The sequence below is a fragment of the Amphiura filiformis genome, chromosome 2, assembly GCF_039555335.1.
Source record: "Amphiura filiformis chromosome 2, Afil_fr2py, whole genome shotgun sequence".
Lineage (NCBI taxonomy): Eukaryota > Metazoa > Echinodermata > Ophiuroidea > Amphilepidida > Amphiuridae > Amphiura > Amphiura filiformis.
Window position 1 is genome coordinate 84,586,862 of NC_092629.1, and position 27,557 is coordinate 84,614,418.

A 27,557-nucleotide genomic window follows, 5' to 3' on the forward strand; every position below is an offset into this window, starting at 1 on the left:
TAGTAATGCTGTCGAAAACAATGAGACAACTGTTGGGATTTTCTTAGATTTGTCAAAAGCCTTTGACACTATCGACCATAGTATTTTATTACATAAACTGGAACATTATGGTTTTAGAGGAAGCGTTTTAAAATGGTTTAAAGATTACTTACATAATAGAAAACAGTATGTGTATTACAATTCTTGTAAATCTGAATATAAAGATATAATATGTGGAGTACCTCAAGGCTCCATCCTAGGCCCATTATTGTTCATTTTGTATGTTAATGATATCATAAATACTTCCACCATTCTAAAATTTGTCTTGTTTGCCGATGATACTACTATAACTTATTCACATAAGGACATTGTGTCCAAATACGATCTTATCAACAATGAATTAAAAGAAGTTAATAATTGGTTTAAGGCTAATAAGCTATCAGTGAATGCAAGCAAGACTAATTATATGGTGCTTGGTACAAATCACAAAACATCACGCGTATTGTACAATGTTACTAATAATATTATATTAGATAATGTAATCCTGGAAAGGTTGAATAAGACCAAATTTCTTGGAGTGACAATTGATGAGAATCTAACTTGAAATTTCATATTACCAACATCTCAAAGAATATATCTAGAGGTGTTGGTGTAATAAACCAACTGAAAAAATTTGTTAACGAGCGAATAATGTAGTGACTATATTGTACTTTAATACTTCCCTACATAAACTACGGTATCTTGGCATGGGGAAATACTTGTCAAAAATATTTGGAAAAAGATTTTCAAACTTCAAAAAAAGCCCTTAGAATGATATCGAATAGTCACTTTTAAGTCACTCAGCCCTATTTTCAAAAATTACAATTTGCTTAATGTTTATGATAGTTATGATCTCGAACTAAGCACTTTCATGTATAAGTATAATACCAATCTGTTACCAAAGGCCTTCAATAGTTATTTAGTTGAGCAGAGGAATCACCTCAGGTATCACACAAGAAACGCTGAAGATTACAAGATCTGTCTTACAAAAACAGAGTTTGCTAACAAAACAATAAGAACCGCCGGGCCAAGAAAATGGCATTCGATCGACAGATGCGCCAAAACGGCTACATCAGTCAAACTCTTTAGATCCCAAATTAAAACAAACCTTATGGAAATGTACACTTAATACCTCTTGGTTTTGATTTACTTATTTTTATTTTTCTTCCTTTTAAAACAAAAAAAAATCGATTAAAATTAACTGATCTCTTAGCATTTATACTATATTCACAAAATGTCAGCTTTCTTTTGCGATATATATACGTGAGCATATGTTATGAAATCCTAATTTGTCTTAAACTTATATTCTGCATGTTCTTTATTCATCATTTTTTTCCTGCTTAGTTCGTTCTACATGAATGTATGGAAAAGGGTGGGGGTGTTTGTATGTATGTAATTGTATTTTATTAGACCAATTAAGAAACTTAGGCTAAAGTTAAGGGGGTGCTTGTTCAGGCCTTTTTGGCCTTCTGAGCATCTCCTCATTCAAATGTGTTGTTTTGCTGTTATTGTATTGTTGTATTTTGAATGAAATAAAGATTGATCATGAATATGTAGGGTTATTGGGTGAACAAAGATATATAATATCAATCTCATCTTCACAAAAAAAGAAGGAAATGGCAAAGAAAAGAAGTAAAAAATTGACGATTAAAAATAACATCAGGCAGCATCCCATGGCATATATTTTGTCTTGTTTTGCAACATAACACGTCACTTCACAAATGTGTGCATGTTGTAGTGACTGGGAGTAGTGAACCGGAGTAGTGAACTTTCCATTGTGATGGTAACTGATATGAATGAGAGGGGAATTCCCTATCATATTGCCATCCCATTATTCCATGACTCACAATTATCTGGGTTCAATGTGAATGTATAGGAAAAGATGTAAATTCTTTGTTTTGTATGCTGGTGATTGATCAGGACTGCAAATTGTAACCTCTGATTTGAAGCCATATATTTGTCTCGACTAAAAGTACACCCCAAAAACAATAATTATACTGTGCTGATCAGAAGCAAATGACATGCTTGCAACTGAGTTGCTTGATTTGATGACATGACTGGTACCAATATAATGCCTATTATCAGTGCATTTACTGGGCATCAATTTAACATCTAGACTGCATACATTGGTATCACTGTATCTGTACACTATTGGACTACAATACTTCAATCCAAAAAGCCTTTCCAGTTCTTGGATACTCACTTGTGATGGTTAGAACCTGCAACTTTTTCATTGAAAGGTAATATTGCATTGTAAAACCACAGCAGCTGAAAGGACTTAAAACCCAATATGTTTTATTGTGGTACAATGATAGAACTGCATGTAGCACATACCATATAGAAAATATATACAAAATCCCTGACTTCAACTTTCAATTACTCACTTAAATCAGAGGAGCTTTGACATTTATTTGAAAAAATATCACCCAATAGATTGTGAACTATTCATATAGCTCAAGATATCTAAACAGCTCCTACTTATTTTTTGTATACATTTGCTATGGAGCAAGCAGATCCACTGCAATGTTGATTGGTTTCATTGCTCTTTGTTTGAGCTATTCTTGCGCCATGAGTGCTTTTTTGCAGATTTGTGTGCATCATTATTATTATTAATTCATGATGGGAAAGTTCCTTCACCTCAGATGCTGTGTTAATTGTAAAACATAAGTTATAACATAAAATTAGTAATTTTATGTTATTAAATTTCATGCGACAATATTGATTTATATTCAAGATACTTTTTTGTGCAATTTTATTGCTATGCTAACTATCGAGGGTGTAAGCTGTGTAACAAGTACAAACATTAATGTAGATCTGCCTCACCCTCTAAAATTGATCTATTTTCATTAATAAGTACTGTGAAAGTAGAACTTTTCGCGCTACTACTGTGAAAATAACGACAAGCAAATAAACACAGCCAAAAAAAGAAAGTCTCCAGTAGTTCCATCCCCATTTAATCAGAGTCTGATGAGTTTATGGCAAATTAATTTATATAATAGTTTTCTATAGACTTTCCTTCAAGCGTTGATACCAAATTTGATATAAAAGTTTAATCATCATGAGCATAGGAGCCGTTGTTTGGAATTGCGTGCAATTTTAAAAATGACATAAATTACGAATTGACCACGCAAAATCCAATGCATGGTATCAGCTTATTATGTGGCCTGAAGCAACCCGTTACAGGAATCATTGCACACTTGCCTCGCACAATTGAAAGAGTGGGGTATTTGATTTGCATTTTGACATGCATGGGTAAACCTTTAACCTGCCGGCCTATTCAGGCTGCGTAATTCTTGGCACTCACATAAGCTCTGCTACGTGATACAATTCCCTATGTCATTTTTAAAATTGCGCGAATTTCCAAACAACGGTTTCTATGCTCACGATGATTAAACTTTTGATATCAAATTTGGTATCAACCTTTGAAGGAAAGTGTACAGAAAACTATTATATAAATTAGTAGTAGATTGATATCAGACTCTCCTGATTCAAATTTGCATTTAATTATATTTCCTGTTTTGTGTTCAGGACATACAGGTCTCAAGATGAAGGCAATCAGATCATATCAGTGCCTTATTTTGTTTACGCTCGGGGTGATCTGTGTAGATGGCGCAACATCTGAAATAACCCATGACACTATAAGATGTCCACAGCAGGACTTCATTCTCCGGCAGAATGATACAATTATAATTCACACACACAAGAATGAAACTTGTAACTTTACTGTATCCTCGTCCAATAACCAAGGAATAACAGTGATTGTTCTTCATTTGCCCTCCTGGTCTATTTACGACTACTTCACGCTACATGAAGCAGGAGAAGAATGCTTCAATCAATCCTTCGGCTGGATTGGATCTTCTCAAGAGCCATGCACAATAGTTCTTAATTGTAGCACCATGCATATTAACATGAGAGCTTCGTCTACAGTGGAAATACAGGAGGGTATTGCACCATCAAATGGAAATGTATTGCTTGATCCAGCTCATCTCTGGGAGTCAAAAGTATTAGTTTCCAACAGTGTGAAAATGTCAAGATCATTGATGAAAATTTTCAAATTCCATATCATCCATTTCCATATTTTCAACTAAAAGAATACAATCCATCTCTCAAGATAACTTTAACAGGTGATCCATACTTCATACCAGAGGAATTACCTGGATTTGACCTTGACCTTCCAGATGAAGTACTACTGGCTGAATTCCCACCATGTCCGATCGGATGTTTTTGTTCCTTAAACTTCCAGTTGTTTCTCACCAACTGTCCTGATATACCTTCCAACAAAAACACACTGCTAGTGTATCAACCTCCTGATATGATTCTTGCGAACTTAACGGCAATAAACCTCTCCAATAGACAAGTTACTCAAGTAGAACCCAACACCTTCTCCAATCTAACGGATGTTATCATTTTGTTGCTGAGTCATAATAACATTAACATCATTGGACCAGGTATTTTTCAAGGTTTACAAAACATTCATACACTGGATTTGTCTTTTAACCAAATCTTAAGTATTGAAGCGGGCTCATTCTCACAATTGTATACATTAAAATGGTTAGTATTAAATGTAAATAAGTTGTCGTATATCTCACATAGTTGGTTAGATGGTTTAGCCTATGTACAAGTTCTGCATTTAGGTGGTAATACTATCGGCGAAGTAGTACCAGGCATATTTTCTGAAATGGAAAGTTTACAAGTCTTGTCAATAACTGATTCCCATTTATCCCAAATCGAAAATCTCCCCAGTGAACTACTTTTGTTGGACCTTTCCTCAAACAATTTCTCAAGTTTTCCGATGGATCTCCCAAAGAATTTGACTCACATGTCATTTGACAACAATACACTTTCTCTCCTCAACCAAACAATATTTGAAGACATGTTCACATTGATATCACTAGTCCTATCAAACAATGACATAGTGTCCACTCCAAAGGACATATTCAGTCATCTTCACAGTTTAAAACGCCTAAAATTAAATTATAATATGATAAAAAATATACATATTGATCTGTTCAAGAATTTGACAAAGTTGGAGATATTAGCCATGTTTTCTAACAGAATTGACTCATTACCATCCGGCGTATTCAGTGATCTGCAATTATTGCAAAAGCTTTGGCTGAATAACAACAAACTGAAGATGATTCAAACTAATCTTTTCTATGGGATGACAAAGTTACAGGTATTAGCTCTGATTAACAACAGCATTGAATCATTACCATCCGGTGTATTCAAAGATCACCATTTATTGCAAGAGCTTTGGCTGAATAAAAACAGACTGAAGATGATCCAAACTAACCTTTTCTATGGGTTGACAAAGTTACAGATATTAGATCTGAGTCATAATAGCATTGAATCATTACCATCAGGTGTATTCAGTGATCTCCATTTATTGCAAAAGCTTTGGCTGCAAAACAACAAACTGAAGATGATCCAAACTGACCTTTTCTATGGGTTAACAAAATTACAGATGTTATATCTGAATCAAAATAGCATTGAATCATTACCATCAGGTGTATTTAGAGATCTGCAATTATTGCAATGGCTTGATCTAAAAAACAACAAACTGAAGATGATTGAAATTGACCTTTTCTATGGGTTGACAAAGTTACAGATATTAGTACTGCAGTACAATAGCATTGAATCATTGCCATCAGGTGTATTCAGAGATCTGCAATTACTGCAAGAGCTTTGGTTGAATAACAACAGACTCAATGTGATCCAAACTGACCTTTTCTATGGATTGACAAAGTTTCACATATTAGTTCTGAGTTACAATAGCATTGAATCATTGCCATCTGGTGTATTCAGAGATCTGCAATTATTGCAACAGCTTGGTCTCAATAACAACAGACTGAATATCATTCAAATTGACATTTTCTATGGTTTGACAAAGTTACAGATATTAGCTCTGCAGTACAATAGCATTGAATCATTACCATCAGGTGTATTCAGAGATCTGCAATTACTGCAAGAGCTTTGGTTGAATAACAACAGACTCAATGTGATCCAAACTGACCTTTTCTATGGATTGACAAAGTTTCACATATTAGTTCTGAGTTACAATAGCATTGAATCATTGCCATCAGGTGTATTCAGAGATCTGCAATTATTGCAACAGCTTGGTCTCAATAACAACAGACTGAATATCATTCAAATTGACATTTTCTATGGTTTGACAAAGTTACAGATATTAGCTCTGCAGTACAATAGCATTGAATCATTACCATCAGGTGTATTCAGAGATCTGCAATTATTGCAAGAGCTTTGGTTGAATAACAACAGACTCAATGTGATCCAAACTGACCTTTTCTATGGATTGACAAAGTTACAGATATTAGCTCTGCATAACAATAGCATTGAATCATTGCATTCTGGTGTATTTAGAGGTCTGCAATTACTGGAAGAGCTTTGGCTGAATAACAACAGGCTGAAGATGATTCAAACTGACCTTTTCTATGGGTTGACAAAGTTACAAATATTAACTCTGCAGTACAATAGCATTGAATCATTACCAACTGGTGTATTCAGAGGTCTGCAATTATTGCAAGAGCTTTGGCTGTATAACAACAGGCTGAAGATGATTCAAACTGATCTTTTCTATGGGTTGACTAAGTTACAGATATTAGTACTGCAGTACAATACCATTGAATCATTACCAACTGGTGTATTTAGAGATCTGCAATTACTGCAAGAGCTTTGGCTAAATAACAACAGACTCAGTGTGATCCAAACTGACCTTTTCTATGGATTGACAAAGTTACAAAGATTAGATCTGCCGTACAATAACATTGAATCATTACCATCCGGTGTATTCAGAGATCTGCAATTATTGCAACAGCTTGGTCTGAATAACAACAAACTGAAGATGATTCAAACTGACCTTTTCTATGGGTTGACAAAGTTACAAATATTAGTTCTGCAGTACAATAGCATTGAATCATTGCCATCCGGTGTATTCAGAGATCTGCAATTACTGCAAGAGCTTTGGCTGAATAACAACAGACTCAATGTGATCCAAACTGACCTTTTCTATGGATTGACAAAGTTACAAAGATTAGATCTGCCATACAATAACATTGAATCATTGCCATCAGGTGTATTCAGAGATCTGCAATTATTGCAACAGCTTGGTCTGAATAACAACAAACTGAAGATGATTCAAACTGACCTTTTCTATGGGTTGACAAAGTTACAAATATTAGTTCTGCAGTACAATAGCATTGAATCATTGCCATCCGGTGTATTCAGAGATCTGCAATTACTGCAAGAGCTTTGGCTGAATAACAACAGACTCAGTGTGATCCAAACTGACCTTTTCTATGGATTGACAAAGTTACAGATATTAAATCTGCATAACAATAGCATTGACTCATTACATATTGGTGTATTTAGAGATCTGCAATTATTGCAAGAGCTTTGGCTGAATAACAACAGGCTGAAGATGATTCAAAGTGACCTTTTCTATGGATTGACAAAGTTACAGAGATTGGATCTGACCGACAATAGCATTGAATCATTACCATCAGGTGTGTTCAAAGATATGCAATTATTGCAACAGCTTGGTCTAAGTGACAACAAACTTAAGATGATTCAAACTGACCTTTTTTATGGGTTGACAAAGTTACAGCTATTAGATCTGAGTTACAATAACATTGAATCATTACCATCAGGTGTATTCAAAGAGCAGCAATTATCTAATAGAATGTCATTACAGTTATTAGCACTTAATGCAAACAAAATCAACCACCTGTATCCATATCAGTTTGCCAATTTGACAGGTTTGATAGTTCTTGAACTTAGCAATAACAAATTGAATCAGATCCATGGTAAATCCGTTTTTGGTCTAACCAAATTGAAATATCTAGGCCTTGAAAAAAATAATTTAACAAAGGTTACTAAAACCTCTTTCACAGGAATGACTCTGCACAACAACAGCTACCTTAGTGTGGACAATCCTGCCACATGTTGCTTTCTTGAACCATCAAATCAGTCTCAATGTGTACCAAGAAATCAAAAATCTCCTTACTTGACATGTAAGCAGCTTCTTCCCTCTACAGGAGTTAAGTGCTGTACATGGATTTTTGGCTTTTCTGCTTTGTTTGCAAATACACTAGTTTTTATTTGGGGTTGTCAAAAGATAAAGTCTACATCAGCAGATGAAAAAAAAGTAAAGCAAATTGTTTTTATCACAAATTTAGCTCTGGCAGATTCACTTATGGGTCTTTATTTGTTATTTATTGCATCAGTTGATCAATACTATAACAAGTACTTTCCTTTGCATGCTATAATTTGGAGAAACAGTGTGCTTTGCAAAGTAGCTGGGTTTTTATCAGTCTTATCAAGTGAAGCATCCCTTCTTTTTTTAACCATTATAGCTGTGGACAGACTTTGGGCATTAAGAAAATTTTTTATAACACGTAAGCTATTTGGTAAACGGACACAGGTATTATTGGCAACATTTGCATGGATTCTTGCTCTGGCATTAAGCATTGCACCTGCAATTTTCAATGATGATGAATTATACCAATTTTCTGATGTATGCATTGGGTTACCATTGGTAAGAAGTAATAAATACAGAAGGGAGTATGAAAACATTACAATATCTTACAACTTTGATAAACCAGATACCCTTCTCCAGTTGCAAACATTTATAGAAACCGGCTTACAAATAGGAAACTATTTCTCAATTTGCCTTTTTCTTGGGCTTAACTTTCTGCTATGTTTGACGATAGCAGTATGTTACACACTCCTATTCATGCATATTTGGAAATCTGGATTTGCGCTGTGTAAAACTGATTTTAAAATGGCAATAAAGATGGGTGCCATCACGATGACTGATCTCATGTGTTGGCTTCCCATTGTCATCTTGGGTATTTTAGCCCAGACTGGAGTAAAGGAACTGCCCCCTGAGTGGTTCCCATGGATAACAGCATTTGCATTACCAGTCAATTCTGTTCTCAATCCACTTCTGTATGCAACTATAGATCGTGTGTCAAAGCATTATGTAGATCGAATACACCCACATTGTTACATTGATATGGAGACAATGCCAGTGGTGACACCACAGGAGGGCGTGGAGGGGCGAATGCCCCCACAGTTAGAACTCTTGCCTCCCCAGTTGCCCCCTCAGTAAAAACCACTAAAAAAATTTCCACTTTTTGCAGCAATTTTGTGCAAAATTGGCTGATTCCCCCTCCCCCCATCAATTATCCCAACCCTTCCACCCCCTCTGAAAAAATTCCATGTGCTGCCACTGCTCTCAGCTTATTTATCACAGATACTGGCAAGATTTAAGGTTAGCAACTATTTTAAACTGTTGCGATTTGGTAGTTCGCAGCATCTTGCAAATGGTACTGAGTTTTGACAAAAATTGCTTTGATCATTTCATAGCGAGTGTGTAGAAGAATTCAAATATCACAGATATACTTTTGTAGGTCCTGTGGTTCTTGAGTTATGTTGTAAAGAGGGCTAAAACAACAACACTTTTGTAAAACGTACATACTTCATTAACAACAATAAATCAAGCAAGTTCTCAAAGTATATGATTCAGGGCCTAGATTTTGTGCCAGTTTGCAAGAATAAAACACCATCAGAGTCGCTTCACTTACTGCATTATTCAATGAAAGAAATTGATTCTCGCAACAAATGTTACGAGAATCATTACCAGAATCGATTCAGTGAATCTCATCGAATCTGAGGCCCTGTGATTTGTAGAATGAACTTTTGCAAAACGTCAGTGTTATTTTTCAATAATATATTAATTTAGATAATGAAAATCAATATTATTTTGGCTGCTTCGACCAACAATACATTGTACCTACCTTTAATATGCAATCCATGTCTATAATTGTGACACCCGTGTAATTGTTCTACTCACAGCTTATTTATCACAGATATTGACAAGACTTAATATGCAATCCATGTCTATAATTGTGACACCCATGTAATTGTTCTACTCTCAGCTTATTTATCACAGATATTGACAAGACTTAATATGCAATCCATGTCTATAATTGTGACACCCATGTAATTGTTCTACTCTCAGCTTATTTATCACAGATATTGACAAGACTTAATATGCAAGCCATGTCTATAACTGTGACACCCATGTAATTGTTCTACTCACAGCTTATTTATCACAGATATTGACAAGACTTAATATGCAATCCATGTCTATAATTGTGACACCCGTGTAATTGTTCTACTCACAGCTTATTTATCACAGATATTGACAAGACTTAATATGCAATCCATGTCTATAATTGTGACACCCGTGTAATTGTTCTACTCTCAGCTTATTTATCACAGATATTGACAAGACTTAATATGCAATCCATGTCTATAATTGTGACACCCATGTAATTGTTCTACTCACAGCTTATTTATCACAGATATTGACAAGACTTAATATGCAATCCATGTCTATAATTGTGACACCCGTGTAATTGTTCTACTCTCAGCTTATTTATCACAGATATTGACAAGACTTAATATGCAATCCATGTCTATAATTGTGACACCCGTGTAATTGTTCTACTCTCAGCTTATTTATCACAGATATTGACAAGACTTAATATGCAATCCATGTCTATAATTGTGACACCCGTGTAATTGTTCTACTCTCAGCTTATTTATCACAGATATTGACAAGACTTAATATGCAATCCATGTCTATAATTGTGACACCCATGTCATTTTTATATTCTAAGTTAACTTGCATATTTCAGTGTAATTAGATGAAGAGTTGAGATGTAAAGGCCTAATGCCATTTTCAAACTTGATGAGTTAAGGCCACCAACATCTGCCCTACAATGATAGCTTTAACTTGATACCCTACTTTAAAAAATCTTGTACTTTGTGAAAATATTATCAGAAGTAGCACATATTTTCTTATTATTTTCTTTATAATTGACCAGTTATACTTTGTTCGGAAACCTGCTTTTGGTACTTGGTGCATTGATAATGATATTTACAATGTTCCATATGTGACACAATCTGGTCCATGGGGGCCAAAGGCGGCAAATTTTAAACTGAGAAAAAGGTAAAAATATGGAGTAAAAAACAAGAAAATAGACATCAAAAAACTTTATAACTTTAAAACCAAGTGTGCTAGACCTTTGGTGTTTTCAGTAAATGATAGCCTATTGTATGTATAATTTAATAATTACAGTAACTCAATTTTCGCAAATGCCTCCTTTGGCCCCCATAGACCAGATCGTGTCACATATGTGTTTATGTAAAAATATGTTAAATAGAATAACTATATAAGGAGTAAGGACATATTATTTTTTATATATGTTTTTACTCAATTTCACAGTAGCAATGTGATTAATTGATCTTAATATAGACTCTTTGGGGTACAAGCGAAAAGAGTAATGAAGTCCTATGAATGACGGGGATAAAAACATCAATTACGTTTGGAATAGGAATTTCCTACTAGTCCTAAGGTTCGCTAGTCAGAAAATGAAAATACAGCCTGTGGCTCGCTAGTCCAAAATATAAAAAGGGTTCGCTAGTCCAGAAGTTAGGGTTAGGATAAAGATAACATGCCTCCCAACAATAGAAGAATCTGAACACCCACAAGTGTGTACCCAGAAACCTTACACCCAGGGGTGCGCAATGGCAACTCAGTGCTATAATTAAGTATAATTTTATGCCACTCTTTTGGTTTGTTTCTTGGTATCTTCCTGTAAATATCTGCCATTTTCTTAATACAATTTGGTTATGTACATAGCATAGCATTTGGAGGTGTGTGGGTGGGGTGTGATGTGTGTAGGTGTAAATTTGCATCATTGTTGTGCCCATTGTCGAAAGCTGTGTAAAGGATATCAAGTGCTGGATGGTGAAAAACATGCAATGACAGCAAAACAGAGATTTTGCATCTTCATTCTCACTTTACACAAACTACACAGATATCTTCTCTCCATATCGGTGACTTCGACGTTGAAACTACTTCTTCAGCTCGCAACCTTGGTGTTGTTATTGACAGCAACGTAACCATGTCCAAACATGTCAACAGTATCTGCAAGAGTGCTTCGTTTGCGCTGTACAAGATTGGTAGACTGCGTAGTTTCCTTAATCAACCTTCAACAGAGAAGCTGGTACATGCCTTCATTACTTCGCGATTATATAATTACAATTCGCTGCTGTTCGGTCTTCCAAATTCTGAACTGGATAAATTGCAGCGGATACAAAACGCGGCTACACGTTTGGTTAGCGGAGTAAAAGGTTGTTGTCATATGAAACCTGTGTTGCACCAAATATACTGGCTGCCAGTGAAGAAAAGAATTATCTTCAAAATTCTTCTGCTTACCTACAAATCCATCCATGTGTTTCGCGCCTGATTACACCAAGGAGATCATTGTAGTTCAGAAAACCACTCGTACACTTTGTTCATCGTCTGAAATGCTTTTGAAACCACAGCCAGTTACAGCACTCAAGACTTCTACATATGGTTATCGCGCACTATACATCCGCGCCATAACTTTGGAATAAACTCCCACCATTAATTCGCGGTTAACAATCTATTGAGCACTTCAAGACCAGCTTAAAAACATATATCTGTTCACTCTGCCAGATTATGAGTTCAAAGTGTCGGTTGTCTTAATGATGTACCTGTTATACAACTAATTTTCATTTATGTGTTTTATTTACTTGCTCTGCCGATTTGTCATTTTACGGAGCAAGTTGCTGTTGTGCTTGCCGAGAGTGATATGCTGGTAACCTCTCCTCTCCGGGTTTTTTCTATATCACTGTTGCGCCGGCCACATCATCATCAGTGCTTCGTTTATTCTCACCTTTTATCATCCTCAAGAATTTGAATTCAGCCCAAGTTGTTCAGGGCAGGGATTATGTTGCTGTTGCACATACTGAGAGTGAAGTGCTGGTAGCCTCTCCTCTCCTGGGTTACCATTTTCTTGTTAATGTGCTGGTGATGTGTCTTCGATTAACTACCATAGCAATAGGCAAAAACAATTTTTGAATATACCGCGCTGCACTGGTACATTCACGCGGTACCTCTGCATTGAACCATATCATGCTGATCACACCTGTAAGATTAGTATCTTTGAAAAGACCTGTATTGTATTCAATCTATAATTGCAGACATTATACACTTGTGATGAGTGCATCCTGCTTGTAGTGCAGCACGATGTACTCAAAATTGTTTTCACCTATTGCTATGGTAGTTAATCCGATTTATTATGTCACTTCGCCAGCGTATAGCCTAATGGGCTATTCCAGTTAAAATCCACACTACCCCTGTGGAAGATTTTGAAAATAGCTTCCACAGGGGGGAGTATGTTTTTCAAATGTAATTGGTTAGAGTTAATCATTTTGAAACTCATACTCCCCCTGTATTATGGCTTTACCTAAATCTTCCACACCTGGAGTGAGTATTGCAAGTGGAAGTTGTCCAATTGCCTATTATATTCAAAACTCATACTCCCTCTGTGGAAGACTTTAGCTAAATCTTCCACAGGGGTAGTGTGGATTTTAAATAGAATAGCCCAATTATGTTGTTGAAGTAATATTTGACTCAAATTACTTGTGTAAGTAATATGATTATATTGCATTATTATCTTGCTTGAGTTGAGGGTTTTTGTTGCGTAGGCAACAAAAAAAACTGTTTTATGGGCCGCCCGAACCAGATTTTGTGATTTTCTTAGTTTTTCTAAAATCTAAAATATTAATTTTGACTGAAATTTTTGGAAAAAATTCAGAACATTTTTCAAAATATGTTAGCAAAAAAAGAATCAAATTTTGCCCAGATTTTTGATTGTAGTGATATTTTAAGGTCATTTTAGCCTCCAGGAAAAAATTCCAGACTGACCGACCCTACTTGAAGTGTCCGCCCGTAAAACAGGGGTGGTGTTTTTTTGTCGCCTTAAGATATTTTATTTGTTAGTGAATCAACTCCCACCATGCATGTGTGCGTATTCATATTGTTGATCACGCATCTTCATGCCTCCATAATTATTTTGTTTTGTACTACTATACTATGTTTGTAAATATGATATTTTATGTGCTTTGATCTTTTATAATGTTATTGCCTGTGTCAGAAATATGGTTGTTATTATCATGTTTAAGTTAAGGTTATCTGTAGCTTAAGGTATTTTAACTGTTTAGCGCCCAGAGGCCATCAGTGTTGGGTGCTTTATTAAGTCTCATTATTATTATTATTATTATTATTGTCATACTCAATTATGTCTTTGAAAGTTTATTAAAGGAAGTCTTCAGCAATCACAACATCATGCCTTATATGTTAGAAAAATAATTATCAAGCATGAATCACATGGTTTTATTTAAAGCGAATTCATATTGAACATAAAAAACAGCCGTTTCTCAACACGCGATATATTCAAAATTCCCGGGCACTGACTGTCTGGGGCATAAACGTCATGGTCATTTGAGCTCAATTGTCGTCAGCCTTCATTATATACTGGGATGTCATTGCATCAGACAATTTTGGCGCCCGGGAATTAAATAAAACCCAGGGACTGCCTTTTGAGAGGAGTGAGAGCAATCACTCCTCTACAGCTCTGGCGAAGTTGCATTTGCACGAGCAAAAATATTTATAGCTCCTCTAGATGACTTTTTAAATTATGCTTTAATGGCCACAGGTGCAAACAGCTCTTCTAAAGCTCTACTTAAAGAGACCAGATGAGCATTCTACAGCTCTGTTCTAATTTTCAAAAGGCAGTTCCTGAAAACCACATGATTTGTTCTTGATAATTTATTTTCTTACATAAGGCATAATGTTGTGATTGCTGGAGGCTTCCTGTAACCATATTGAGAGATAAGAGCACTGTTTTAATAATAGTATCCGTTTCTGTATGTAACTAGATTTCTGTAGTTTCCATATGTTTGTTTTTATAATTTTATGTACATATATATTAAGTTTGTTTACCCTGTTTGGGGGTACTATATACTGAAGAGGCTATCCTGGGTTAAGGAAGATTAAAAAAATATACAAATAGTATCAATTTCTGTAAAATAAACAAATAGTATCCATTTCTATATGTGACCCTTCGCCACAACTGAGCCCGGATGTCGCTAAACTTGATTTTGCGCTACAGTGAAAATTGGGTTGAAAGGTCATTCCGATGAAAAATGAGATTTTTAAAGATTTGAAATGATTAATATGTTTTCTTACACTAGTCCAAGTTTCATTTCAAAATATAGAGTAGAAACAAGTAAAAAACCTCATTTTCTGAAGCTTGTCGTTCTAAAAATATTCTTAAAATTGAGTAAAAAGTGTTTTAGAGCGTCGAAATAATCGTGAAATTTGTCCACTGCTACGAAAAATTCTCTCGTTCGAGTGCCGCCATGTTTCGTATTGCCGGAAAGCCTGGGATTTCCAGATTCATTTTCTAGCGGATATTTTCATGTAAACATTGTTATTAGCCAATGAGAGGCCGTTTTACATGACCCTATTTTAGTATAAACATCTGGTTCATCTGTTGCCAAGATCGTGCGAATGGACTGTTTGATTGGTCGAATTACGTCAGCTGACCCGATGATTCTGCGCAGTACAGATGTTAATTAGTATTAATTAGTGTTTATCTTTACATTTTAGCACAGAAGTTACATACTAAAATGTTTAAATTATGGTAACTTGCTGTTAACATTACAAAAAGCATTATACCCAGCCTAGCACTCTTTTCAGAGCGGGCAGTTCAATAAGTGCTGTCGAGGGTTATCATGCTAATGACACAGTTATTTGTGGTGATAATTAAGTGTTCCAATTGATACTATAATCCTGTCTTTCATGTATTTGATGATTGTAGAATTCACAGAAAAAATAAAACACTTACAAATCGCAATGCAAAAATGGTACAAACTCGAAATGGCATCTAAATTCATAAGTTTAGTTATTTGTTCTGTTGCTATGGTGATGGTGTAAGATGTTAATTAGTATTAATTAGTGTTTATCTTTATATTTTTAAAATTGTTTTAAGTGTTTCTTATTTGCTTTTATTGTATAAATTGTCTAAAAGCTTTCGTTAACACAGCTGATATCAACATTATTGGACATGTGTGTGAATTTTCATCCGTTTATTTTTAACGATATCCGATACTGATTAATTCATTAAATATGCAAAAATAAGATGAAGTGTGATTTCTTTCTCTTTTAATAATTAGGATAGGATATAATAAGTGTCTTTGCAAAGTTTGGTGGTAATAGCATGTATGGAATGTAATTGTTGCTATGGTCAAAAGTTGTAAATCATTTAAAAATTGGCAAATTTTGAAACCCCTGACTTTAAACTGTGTTTTCTCGGTTTCGCGTTTTGAAACCGTGACACCTTTGAACGACCATAACTTAACTTCTAGATATGCTATGAAGCTGGTTGAAGTGTTTCTTTAAAGCTTATGGTATATCCTTTGCAAGTATGCCAAAACCTCAAAATGGTCTAGGGGCGACATCCGGGCTCAGTTGTGGCGTGGAGTCACATACATGTAACTAGATTTCTGTAGTTTCCACATGTTTGTTTTTATATTTGTATGTACATATATATTCAGTTTGTCTAATCAATTTACAGTACTTGTATGTTTTATAGTGTGCCTCTTTGGTGATCAGTACTATATAATGCAGAGGCTATCCTGGTTAAGGAAGATTTAATAAATAACCAAAACTAGTTTACATGACTTAATTAATCGTTTGATTTGATCCCTCTATTATTAGGCTCATTATAGATATTCAAATAGAATATAAAATGATACATTCTCAGTTCACATAGTTGCAAGAGTCATGGTTCTTAACATGCATGTCAAAATATTAAAAACTAATTCTGGCATTTTTATGGCCATATCTGCAAGTGAAATATATGAAATCCTTGACAGATTCCTTGTGATTTTGAAAAAGAGAATTAAAAATCCTATTTTTATGGCCATATCTGCAAGTGAAATATATGAAATCCTTGACAGATTCCTTGTGATTTTGAAAAAGAGAAATAAAAATCCTATCAACTAAAGGGCAGGAGACTAGAGGCTGTTTTAAACAATAACTATCCAAGTATTCCTTATCTTATCCCCCATCCCCATTACTTTGAAAAAGCAAGTGGCACCTTCTACAGTTCATGACCCCATGTGCCAAGATTTGCAGATTTCAACAAACTACTTGTCAGCCAAAGCTGCTATCAGGGCTCAGATAATCAATTTTGCTGGTCTACGTGCCGGCTGATGTGGTTGCACATCAGCACCCTGTTACCACTATGGAGGTCACCGTTGTATGCTGAAGAAGCATCTATGTATGCTGAAGAGGTGTCTGCATGCGTGTATGTTGTGCACACTGACCCCGTAAAGTTTCCTCACAGCATTGAAATGGCTACTTGTTCATCCACAGGTAAGTTCTCAAATCATCCTACTTTGTGTGTGGATGTGCATTTGAATTACCTGCAAACGAGGACCTACATGTGGATACACACATCACAAATGAGGACACCTGTCCAACCGTGGATGTCCTTGGTTTGCTGGATATGATCAGGACATTGCAAATAATGTAAAAATGCATTTAAACAGATACACGTTTAGGGGGTACAAGACGGGCCTCGGTTGGCTAGTAAGTGGTCTGGTGTGTGTGGGGTAGGTCCACTGTGTGTTGATTGAAATCATGTGTGTGCGTCCTCGGTTAGATAGGATTAAATCATATGTGACACGATCAAGGGAAATGAGTCGGATGTCGCTAATATTGATTTTGAGATATTGGCAAAGAAAATATTAAAATTCTTTTGTTATACATTGTTTTCAGCAATTGATAAATTGACGTAACTTTGCAATGAAAAGTCATATCAACATGGGGTTTTCAGTTTCTGAAAGCTCTAAATGTCCTTTTTAGAAACATATGTAAAACTTCTTTTCGACCAGGGTCGACATGCGGCTCATTCCCCTTGATCATGTCACATATACAGAATGAGGTCCTTGGTTGCAGGTAACAGGAGGGTGTGTGTGTATGTGTGCTATGTGTGACATCATAGAATGACTTACCTGACAATGCTGAGAGCTGTGGGTGCAGCCAGATCTGCAAGCTGCCAGCACACACGTCTCAACAAGTGTTGCAAAGGCAGGCAGCTGCTTCCAGATAGATCTCGGATGATGTTCTGTATCTGCCCATTCTCAGAGTGCAGGTGCAGGCTCCATAGACGACGAAGATTAAGAGCTTGCTGGATCTCATCGGCATCAAGGGGCTGTATAAGGCAAGACATTTTAACATTAAAATTGCAAAGTATCACACGCTTCATGCATGCTTCACGGTGAAGTCATCCTGGGAACCAGTCAGCTGGGCAACTTGGAAATTGTGCCCCTTTGGAAATTTTCAGCAGTAGTCCAGTTAAGTTTGGTAAGTTACTGTATTTGTGTTTTGCTGTGGAGTTGCGCTATATTTTTCTTATGAATTTTGGGTCACGGGAAAATAAGTTTGGGAAGCCGTGGCCTAACCCTAAGTTATTCTGTTTTGCTGCAAGGTTATATAGAACTGGGCTCAACGATACCATGAATGAAAGAAAAGATTACCAAAGCTGGCAGTGAGGATCAGTACAATCTCTTCAAATCCCAACCCTAAGCATACATCACGTATGTAGGCCTACTTTATTTGTGGATGTCAGCATCAGCATTAAGATGGATTGGGGTTATAACAACCTGCTCTTCTAAAAACTAACTAAGCTCTATGTACCCGCATGCCTTTCTGTACAGTGGAACGACAGCTTTTTTCTTCTGAAGGACACATCAATCCCATCATTCATTTCCCCAATTTTTGTGTTCACAATATTAAAGAACATTGACAGGCATAAAGAAAATCTTACCTCACTAGTTGTCATAGGCAGAGGCAAAGGCAATAACTCGGAAAGTAATGTCAGCCCTCCGATATAAGTATATGGTGATGACGGGATGTATTGTAGGAGCTCTTTGATCATCAGAGTCCATGTACTGTTGGTGATGGCAGCTAAAAAAGTAGCAATAAAATTAAACAACCAATTGGTTAATCATGAATATATGCATGCTGTGATCTTATATGCAATGTTGGTTGATTAGGCCAAAAAAAAACATGTTTGTTTCCTGTAGCAGGTCAAAAAAGTAAAATGCGAAATGCGTTTTTTTATTTTTATTCTTTTTTATCATCCCATGTCTTCAAATTAAAAAAAAACCTTTTTTGCTGCATGGGAAGTTACAGTGGTCTCTTCGACACACACAAAAAAATCATATTTCTTCATATTCAAGAATATTTATTTTTTATGCAGTAGTTTTTCACTATGCTCGTTTGTTGTGAATGTGTAAATGTTTGTAAGTGAAAATTTTTTTCAAATGCGCACAATAAGCCTTCAAAAATGAAATGCGCGCTAGAGGAAACAAACTTGGGGTTATTTTTGGCCTTATCAGGGTTCATGAAGTTTGTGACAAGAGCCTAAATCAATCAAATCATTTCACCCTCTGTGCAGAATAATAAAAAGGGATGTGGATGCAGATGGTTTACAGTTAGATGCGGTAATCAAAACAATCACAAAGAACTAAACAAAAACAAACGGTTCAAAATGAATGGAAGGAGCAACCAACCAACCAAAATTTGAAAGAATGTCAAGTCACTTTTACCAGGACTAATCCTGTAACAAAAACTAAACATAGGGTTGCTACAAATTTTCAGCACATTTGAAATCCCTTTTCATATAATTATGAAAGTCAGTGTAAAGACTTGAAATGTCGCGTAAACTAAAATATCACATAAATTGACAAAAATTCGCCCAAAATAGGACGTCAGAAATCAGACAGCATTTCAAACTCAATTTCCCACTCAAGCTCATAGGTAACCCGAAAGTCGTGAAATCACAATGGCCAGTTTCAAGTCGCAGGATGATAGCTGTGGTAGCCGTAACTACACATACCTTCAGTGTCAGCCTGCTGCTCAATGGGTTTGGTATACGCCATTAGAATATCAACAATGTCACTCTGGATCTTGATTGATTCGGGTGAAACCATTCCATCCGTAGGCACTGAGCATATGTAGGTATGGAGGGGCAGCAGCTGGGTGACTAAGCGCTCATCTCGGAACTGTGGAGAATAACAAACAAATAGCAGTCTTATAATTTGTTTCATTCAGATTTGAAGTATCTTTTACTGTTTTATCAACTTGGCTCAATGTGCTGCAGAAAACCGCAATGGAAATCCCTAATGCGTTGGGGAAATGGGAAAGAAATATTAAGGATTTTAGAAAACAATTTAAGTTATCATTTGAAATCCTCACAAATTTGGGATTTGACCATCAAGTCATTAATCGACCAATTGTTGCCTCTTGAGTCCCTTTCATATGCTACCTGCTACCCGGAAATGAGTGTAAAGTCGTAAGTTGATACATTCAAGATGTCCTGGCTGCTGTGTTGGTATTGTTTGTTGCACACGCACCTGTTCAACCCAATAGTATGTATGTCCTTTGAGAATGAGGGCACAATGGGCCATTCACAAAGGACATGCTACTGGCTTATACAGGTGCACAGCAAACAAAGAACATCAACTCAGCAGCCAGGATTACCAACATACGACTTTACACTCATTACGTGGGTAGCAGATCGCATATGGGAAAGGAATAACTATGATCGCCAAATGATGCTTAAGTGACAACAAAGTAATGGCTGCCATGCATGACAATGCGATACGAATCTAGAGGAACAACTATAACAACAATAACAATAGTGGACACCTTGTGGATTTCTTGCCTTGCCCATGCTATCACAGAACCAGGTTTGTGTAGTGTGTAGTTTTGAAGTAGTGGAACAACCATAGTCTTAACAAGATGTTCCCAGTACTTGATGATAAGGCATATCCCCACAGAGCATGGCGCAATGGTTAGGGTACTTGCCTTTAGTGCATGAGGTCCCGGGTTCGATTCACGGCGGTGGCGATTTGCTGGGATATTGACTTGGAAAATAAAAAGTCTGAAATTAATTGGCAACTTCTGTAGATTAAATTCAGACTTCCGCTCTCCCCATGGTTCATTTAGAATTGGGTAAATGAATCATGAAAGTACTCCGTCCTTCAAAGGGGACGTTAAGCCGTCGGTTCCGTGTACAGAGAGCCATACCTGTACATGTATCTCGCAGCCAGTTTCGAAAAGAGTAGGGTGTTAACCCCTGACTGTTCCCAACCCGTCCCGGTGTTCAAATGGACCCCAATGGAAATAAGCTTCAATAGAGGCTTTCTTGGGTTATCCAGGGTTGTCAAAACCTGAACAAATCAAATCAAATCAAAGACTACTACAGACAATTGTCAAACAGTCAAATTCCCTGTGTTTTATATGCTGTGAATTTTTGCATATTCTTGAGGGCCGGTTGTTCCATCGTGCCGTGTCTAACAATCACACCAGCGTTGAGTACCTTCGTGTATACGCGATAGAGCTTTGCATGTCTTTGCATTTACACAAAAGGTCGTAAAATTATGCAGTACATGCGTAGCAGTTTTGCCTGTCACATTTCATGGAACAATCGGCCCTCATTATCGGGTGATGCCGAGACTGACTGGATGCGAATGGTCTGTAGTAGTCTATGCACATCCCATATACCAAGGTCTCTCTGTCTCTCTATACACCCCACACACTATAATGCTAAACTTATGTACTAACCATTGTAGAGCCACTACCCAGTAGTTCAGACAGCATAGTCTTAGTGATTTTAAGTAGTGGTACAACCATAGCCTCAACAAGATGTTCCTGGGTACCAGATAAGGCATGTCCCATCTGCCAAGGCCTTGTCAGAAAGTCATTCAGTTTCTGCATAATTAAAAAACATATACACATACATAATCACATTACCGGAAAGATTCGCCTAATGGCCCTATGGGCTCCCTTGACATGAGTGGAATTTTAGGCACAGCATAAAAGTGCCCTCCCATAAAATTTTCGCCAATGCACAATGATTCAGCTTAGCAGCTGTACTAAAATTAACTTTTTGATCATGTTTGTTTTTGAACATGTATTTTTAGAACAGCAGAGTGCGATCCTATCACAACGGTGCGGCAAGACAAGGGAGTCGATAGGAAGTTGTGCTATGGGGAACAACCAAATTCACAGAAGAATATTATCATGAGTCCAACACGATACAAAGGCAAAGTTTTTCAGTCGGCACTAACATAACACAAATACATGTGTAGTGTAGACAACTAAAGGATTTAGTCTAAGGCAATTGTACAAACCAAGCTCTTACACAAACCCCTGCGCCATGATCTCCATATTCTTACCTTCAGTGTATGTATGAATGTGTTGATTGCAGCAGACGAGAAGAGTTGTAATATGGCCAAATTGTACTGCAGCTCTTTCTGCATAACTGAAAATGAAAACAAAACACACCAATTAAAAAAAAATATTTTGAAGAAAATATCAAATGGTCAGCTATATATATATTCTATGTTTTTTTAGAACCAGATTGAAGTCACTTTTTATTACTGTTTTAACATAAAAAGGGAAAAGAAAGAGATATAACCCCAACCCACCTGAAACCTACAAATCATTATAGGCTGATTGCTTCCCATACAGTGGGCTGAGGCAGGCAATGCATAGGGCATCCCCAAACAACCCTAAAACCTGGCTTTTATAGTTAATAGTTTCCCATATGGTCAAGCATTCACCGCAAATTTTGCCAAAAATGCCATAGAATGCATATACAAGCCGCCCCCCCCCCCTCCACGACAGAATTGACAACCAAAGTATGTGTAGAGTATTGGCTGTGAATCCTGAACAAACCTGCATACACTGCCCCCTTTTTGCCTGTATCCAGGCAAGTTGGGGGATCCTTGTAACCTAGCTCAACCCGTCATCTTTAGTAGAGTTCGGATTATGGCCAGCCCTATATTCACCCAACTTGTCAATAGTTTTAACTTATCTCCACTCTGCATATGTTCTGGTGCGCAAGCCAGGTAGCGCAGCACCCGTATACACGTCACAATAGCCGGGGCTAGTTCAGTAAAGTGATTCAGTAAATCAGCATTCTTGGCCTCAATATATTCCACTAGTTTAGCTATGGTTAGGATTAGGATTACAATTTTAACTTACCGCCACTCTGCATATGTTCTGGAGCGCAAGCCAGGTAGCGCAGCACCCTTAGACACGTCACAATAGCCGGGGCTAGTTCAGTAAAGTGATTCAGTAAATCAGCATTCTTGGCCTCAATATATTCCACTAGTTTAGCTAGGGTTAGGATTAGGATTACAATTTTAACTTACCGCCACTCTGCATATGTTCTGGAGCGCAAGCCAGGTAGCGCAGCACCCTTAGACACGTCACAATAGCTGGGGCTAGTTCAGTAAAGTGATTAAGTAAATCCGCATTCTTGGCCTCAATGTATTCCACTAGTTTAGCTATGCTGCTCATCTCAAGCTTGAGGGATTTGACCGGTGCTACCCATTTAGACAAATCTGAGACAGAAAGGTAAATAATTGCAATACATTAATTAGCTACCAAAAGTAATGGTGACGATGGTGACATAGCAATGTGGACTTTAATGTAAGAATAAATAATAAATAAATGTTGGCATTTACATAGCACCTGTCACATGTATCAAAGCGCTTAAAATTCATTTATTCTGCTGTCGTTTGAATATGTCAGCTGCTGATCAACACCAAATGATTCAACATTCCTTTTATGCCCTACTGACCAACCAAGGGTTGTGGGAAGTTTGAATGACAAGTAACGTCAGACGCAAACTAGTCTTTTTAATTTTGTCTCAACTTATACATATACCTTCGTTTCAAGCGGACATCTTAAATTTCATAGCATATATAAAGTCGTGAACGTGAATTACTGCATGACCTGCATCTATGTTTGAAGCACATAATGTGCAATTTGATTTTAATTTGTAATTTTTACTTTTGTAAAAAGAGTATTTACATCAGGGTTTACATGCAATTCTATGGAGAGAGTGGTCATTGGGAGTGCTGTCACCTCAGTTTTTATTCAATTTTAGGCTTGTAGAAAAAAACAAGCATTTTGTTTTTCATAAAATTTCCCTCAAACATAAGGGTATGCCATGCAGTAGTAAATGTCCTGTACCTCAATGCTAAAAACACATAGGTGACCTTTACATAAAAGAATGTATCGTCAGCCGAGTGCAAATCTATCGTAAGTGCAGTAGGATGTAATAGCTGCCTTTTGTAAAACACCTACTGTTTGCAGCACAATCACCTCATCATGCTCATTGTAAAGTGTTGATGTTCTGTATACTTTCCTGATGGCCACTAAGCTAACCCCAAGATATCACCTTTACATGTAGTTGGGTGGTTTTTTTTAGTGTTATTGGTTAAAAGTAAGTACGTACATTTATTGAAATGTTGCAAATGGCAGCTATTGCATTCTACTGCACATACGATAGTGTTGCACTCTGCCGACGACTATGTAAAATCTAAATGAGGAAACTATATCAACCTACCATCGTCTTCTTTACAAGATATGATGATGCTTGGCAAGTATTTATATAGCATAGGAACATTATCGTTGTGCTGTACGACGTAGGTAAGTAACTGAGACGCATAGCCATAGGAGGTCGACTTCTTAATCCTAGGAATGGTTTCTTCATCACCTGCATTTGAAAAAAAAATTACGATTATGCACACAAAAATATCAAGCATATCTAGGCATTAACAGCCGAAATCCAGGAGATAACACTGACGAAACTTCGGCCAGGCACAAGTGACCTGGTGAACGAAGGGAGTCGCCGTAGATAGCTGGTCAGGGTATTTTTACAGGACAGGCAAGTGTAGCCAACAATCGCGCCTTACCATGATGGAACCGACTGTAACGAGGTCTTTTATCATGGATCATCTGCCCTGCCATTACCAGATGAACCCCGGGGAGAGCGGAGATTTTTTTTGGTCATTCAGGGAACTGAACCTGGGACCTCGAACCAAAGGCAAAGATCTTAACCAGTGTGCTATGCTGCTCCCTATTGACTTAACCTGACCGATCCTAAAAATAAGCCCAACCTTAAACAAAATAAAAGAATACAAATTGGTGCTCCTTGCAAAAAAACTGAATTTCTTACACATCATATCCAATTGCTGCACCCATTCTGGTATCACCCCGAAATTTTCAGTGTCAAGTCTCCGAAAATGCAATGGTAAAGTCCATATAGGTTATTCAGATAGGCTACAGCCCACCTAAGGAGCTTACCAGGGACGCTACCTCAGGCATTGCACTAAACTCCAACATGGGTCCCAAGGATGGTTAAGGGACCCAATCTCTGAATGGCTCCTCTATATGACACACAAAATGCTTGACAGTGGCACTCTGGTTTTAAATGGTTGCTATCCCCTACTCACATGGTGTATGTTACATTGGGCTAATCTAGTTGATATCCATTATCCCCCTATTGAAAGACATGACCTTAATCTCCCACACAGGGGGTGTAGATTTCAAATGGATGCACCCAATCAGGGACCCCCATTAAAAAGATTAATGTTATATCTTCCATAAGGGTGTATGTATTTCAACTGGAATAGCCCATTTTGGGCCTGAATTCTTCACTTCTACACTACTAAATTTTGATGAAAGAAAGAAATGTCTGAACTTGCAAAATCAAAAATGCTACAGATAATTAGCAGTCCTGAGTGAAGTAGTTCATATTTCTCTATGATGACATAAAATCACACCGCTAACTCTTCAGAGGTGCGAGGAACGGCCATCAAATATTTCGAGAATAAAATATCTGAATTTTTGTTTTTACTATCCTCTACCGTGTCATAGACGACAAGCAGGCCCAACATCTTGAGTAGTGGATGCAGGTGCAAAAACATAAAGTCATTTTGCTTATTCTCATTCTTAGTCAGTTAAAAATTATTTTAATAACTAAAGCTAGTTTTATTTAGGGAAAAATAAGTTACACTCATGAAAACCACACTCATTCTGAAATGAACGTAACTTCAGTTGCATGTACTATGTGTTTTTTATGCATTGCGCTTACAACATGCTTTATATGCACAGTTGGTGCGCACCTTGACAAGCATGTTCCGCAATAACGCAGACACTATACTCTACCGTGTGATAGATGATATGAAGGAAGCAATAAAATTCAGTGCTTAATTTTTTTTTTAATTCTGCAAAAATGCCAAGTCGGCGGTTCCAATCATTTTGATACCGTTTGTATAATTTCAGTCTGATGCAATTGCGTATCAAGAGAAGAACCTTATATAACAAACCAAAATATGATTCTCCCACATCCCTGCCTGATGACATTTTTCTCACCTATTACTTCCGAATAATGTAAGAGACATTCCAAATTATCTTCCAGAGCGAAAACGCTCGCCAAAGAAGTCCTTCCAATTTGTGTAAAACACAATATATACATTGATATCAAGGTGTCTATGACCTCGTCTCGGTCCCTATCCACTTCAGTATTGTCTCTATCAGTTATTTGTTTCAATTGGTCAACCAGCTGCAGTGTTGCCAGGCTGTGTATCATCTGGAGGCCCACCTGCTGTAGTGAGCCCTCTTCTGGTGAATCTTCATCATAGTTTGGGGTCAGCGCTTGGAATAAGGCCTTGGTGGCGTCTGGGTTGAACGTTAAGAATAACAGGCCTGAAAACAAAATAAATGGAAAGAAGTTACAAGTCATCCTCATAAAAAATCTGCTTTTACATATTCCTTAGAAAAGTCTGAAATTAAGGTTGTCCACAAATGCAGAGATTGTACTTGCTGGTCTCTACACTTCATTGCACCTTGAGTTTTGTAGCGACGTCAGCATGACTTTGCGCCACAAACATACCGACAAGCCAGTCTTATAAAAGTGCATAATATATGTGACCCACTCCAACAAAACCCGGAAAAAATTGCCAGGTATGTTTTTCAGTTATAGACTTCTACTAAAGATGATATTGCCATAAAAAAACCATTCTTAATTTCATGGTACTTGACTGTGGGACTTAGTGGACTTTCAAATCCTTGAAAGTACTTACTAAAAAGAGGTATATATAATCATTAGTTAACAGTTGAACTAAGATATTCCCTATTCAATCTTGTTTGAAGCAGAAAACTAATTGCCCCATTTCTCAGAACAGAATTAGGCAAAAATATAAAGTATCATTTACAAAATTATCCAGATCTTGAGAAGTATTGATGCTATTTAATTTTGGTATCAGTTTAAGCTTATTGTCTAGTACTTACATTTATATTCAAATCATGAAATTTCAAAACATTGTGACTTGTTCCTGGTTTTGTCAGAGTGGGTCACATATGCTCTGCCTGATTATGTAACAGCACTCACAAATTGTTAAAGCAGATCCTTAACTGCAGTTGACACATCCTGTACAAATACCGTATTTCGTCAAATAAACGCCCCCGGGGGCGTTATGAACTAGAAACACTGACTTCTGGTTCACTTCCGGGTTTCCAATCCAGATTTTCGCCAATTATTGTCACTATTATTGACCATGTGGGCAACTTGGTAAGCTTACTACACAAGATAGCATGGAAATATCTGCATTTTTGAAACATCTTGGTTGAAAAAAGTGGTGGGGGCGTTTATTTGAGGGGGGCGACTATTTGACGAAATACGGTACAGTTTGGAAACTAA

At 36.9% G+C, this 27,557-nt stretch overlaps 1 protein-coding gene and 1 non-coding gene across 2 annotated transcripts in view; both read right to left on the reverse strand.

Moving 5' to 3' along the window:
- The window catches only part of LOC140144152 (protein virilizer homolog), a 90,535-nt gene that overhangs the window by 38,052 nt on the left and 24,926 nt on the right, over positions 1 to 27,557 (reverse strand). The window contains exons 15-22 of the mRNA XM_072165983.1: positions 26,231 to 26,563; positions 24,420 to 24,569; positions 23,218 to 23,409; positions 22,237 to 22,322; positions 21,623 to 21,769; positions 19,893 to 20,058; positions 18,819 to 18,958; positions 18,004 to 18,203 (exon numbers count right to left, since the gene is read on the reverse strand). Of these exons, the coding sequence (XP_072022084.1) occupies positions 18,004 to 18,203; positions 18,819 to 18,958; positions 19,893 to 20,058; positions 21,623 to 21,769; positions 22,237 to 22,322; positions 23,218 to 23,409; positions 24,420 to 24,569; positions 26,231 to 26,563 (1,414 nt within the window). The remainder of the gene's footprint in view (positions 1 to 18,003; positions 18,204 to 18,818; positions 18,959 to 19,892; positions 20,059 to 21,622; positions 21,770 to 22,236; positions 22,323 to 23,217; positions 23,410 to 24,419; positions 24,570 to 26,230; positions 26,564 to 27,557) is intronic.
- On the reverse strand, positions 25,545 to 25,673 carry LOC140146905 (small nucleolar RNA SNORA79). The gene has a single exon (XR_011858346.1). It is a non-coding gene; the product is annotated as a small nucleolar RNA SNORA79 (small nucleolar RNA).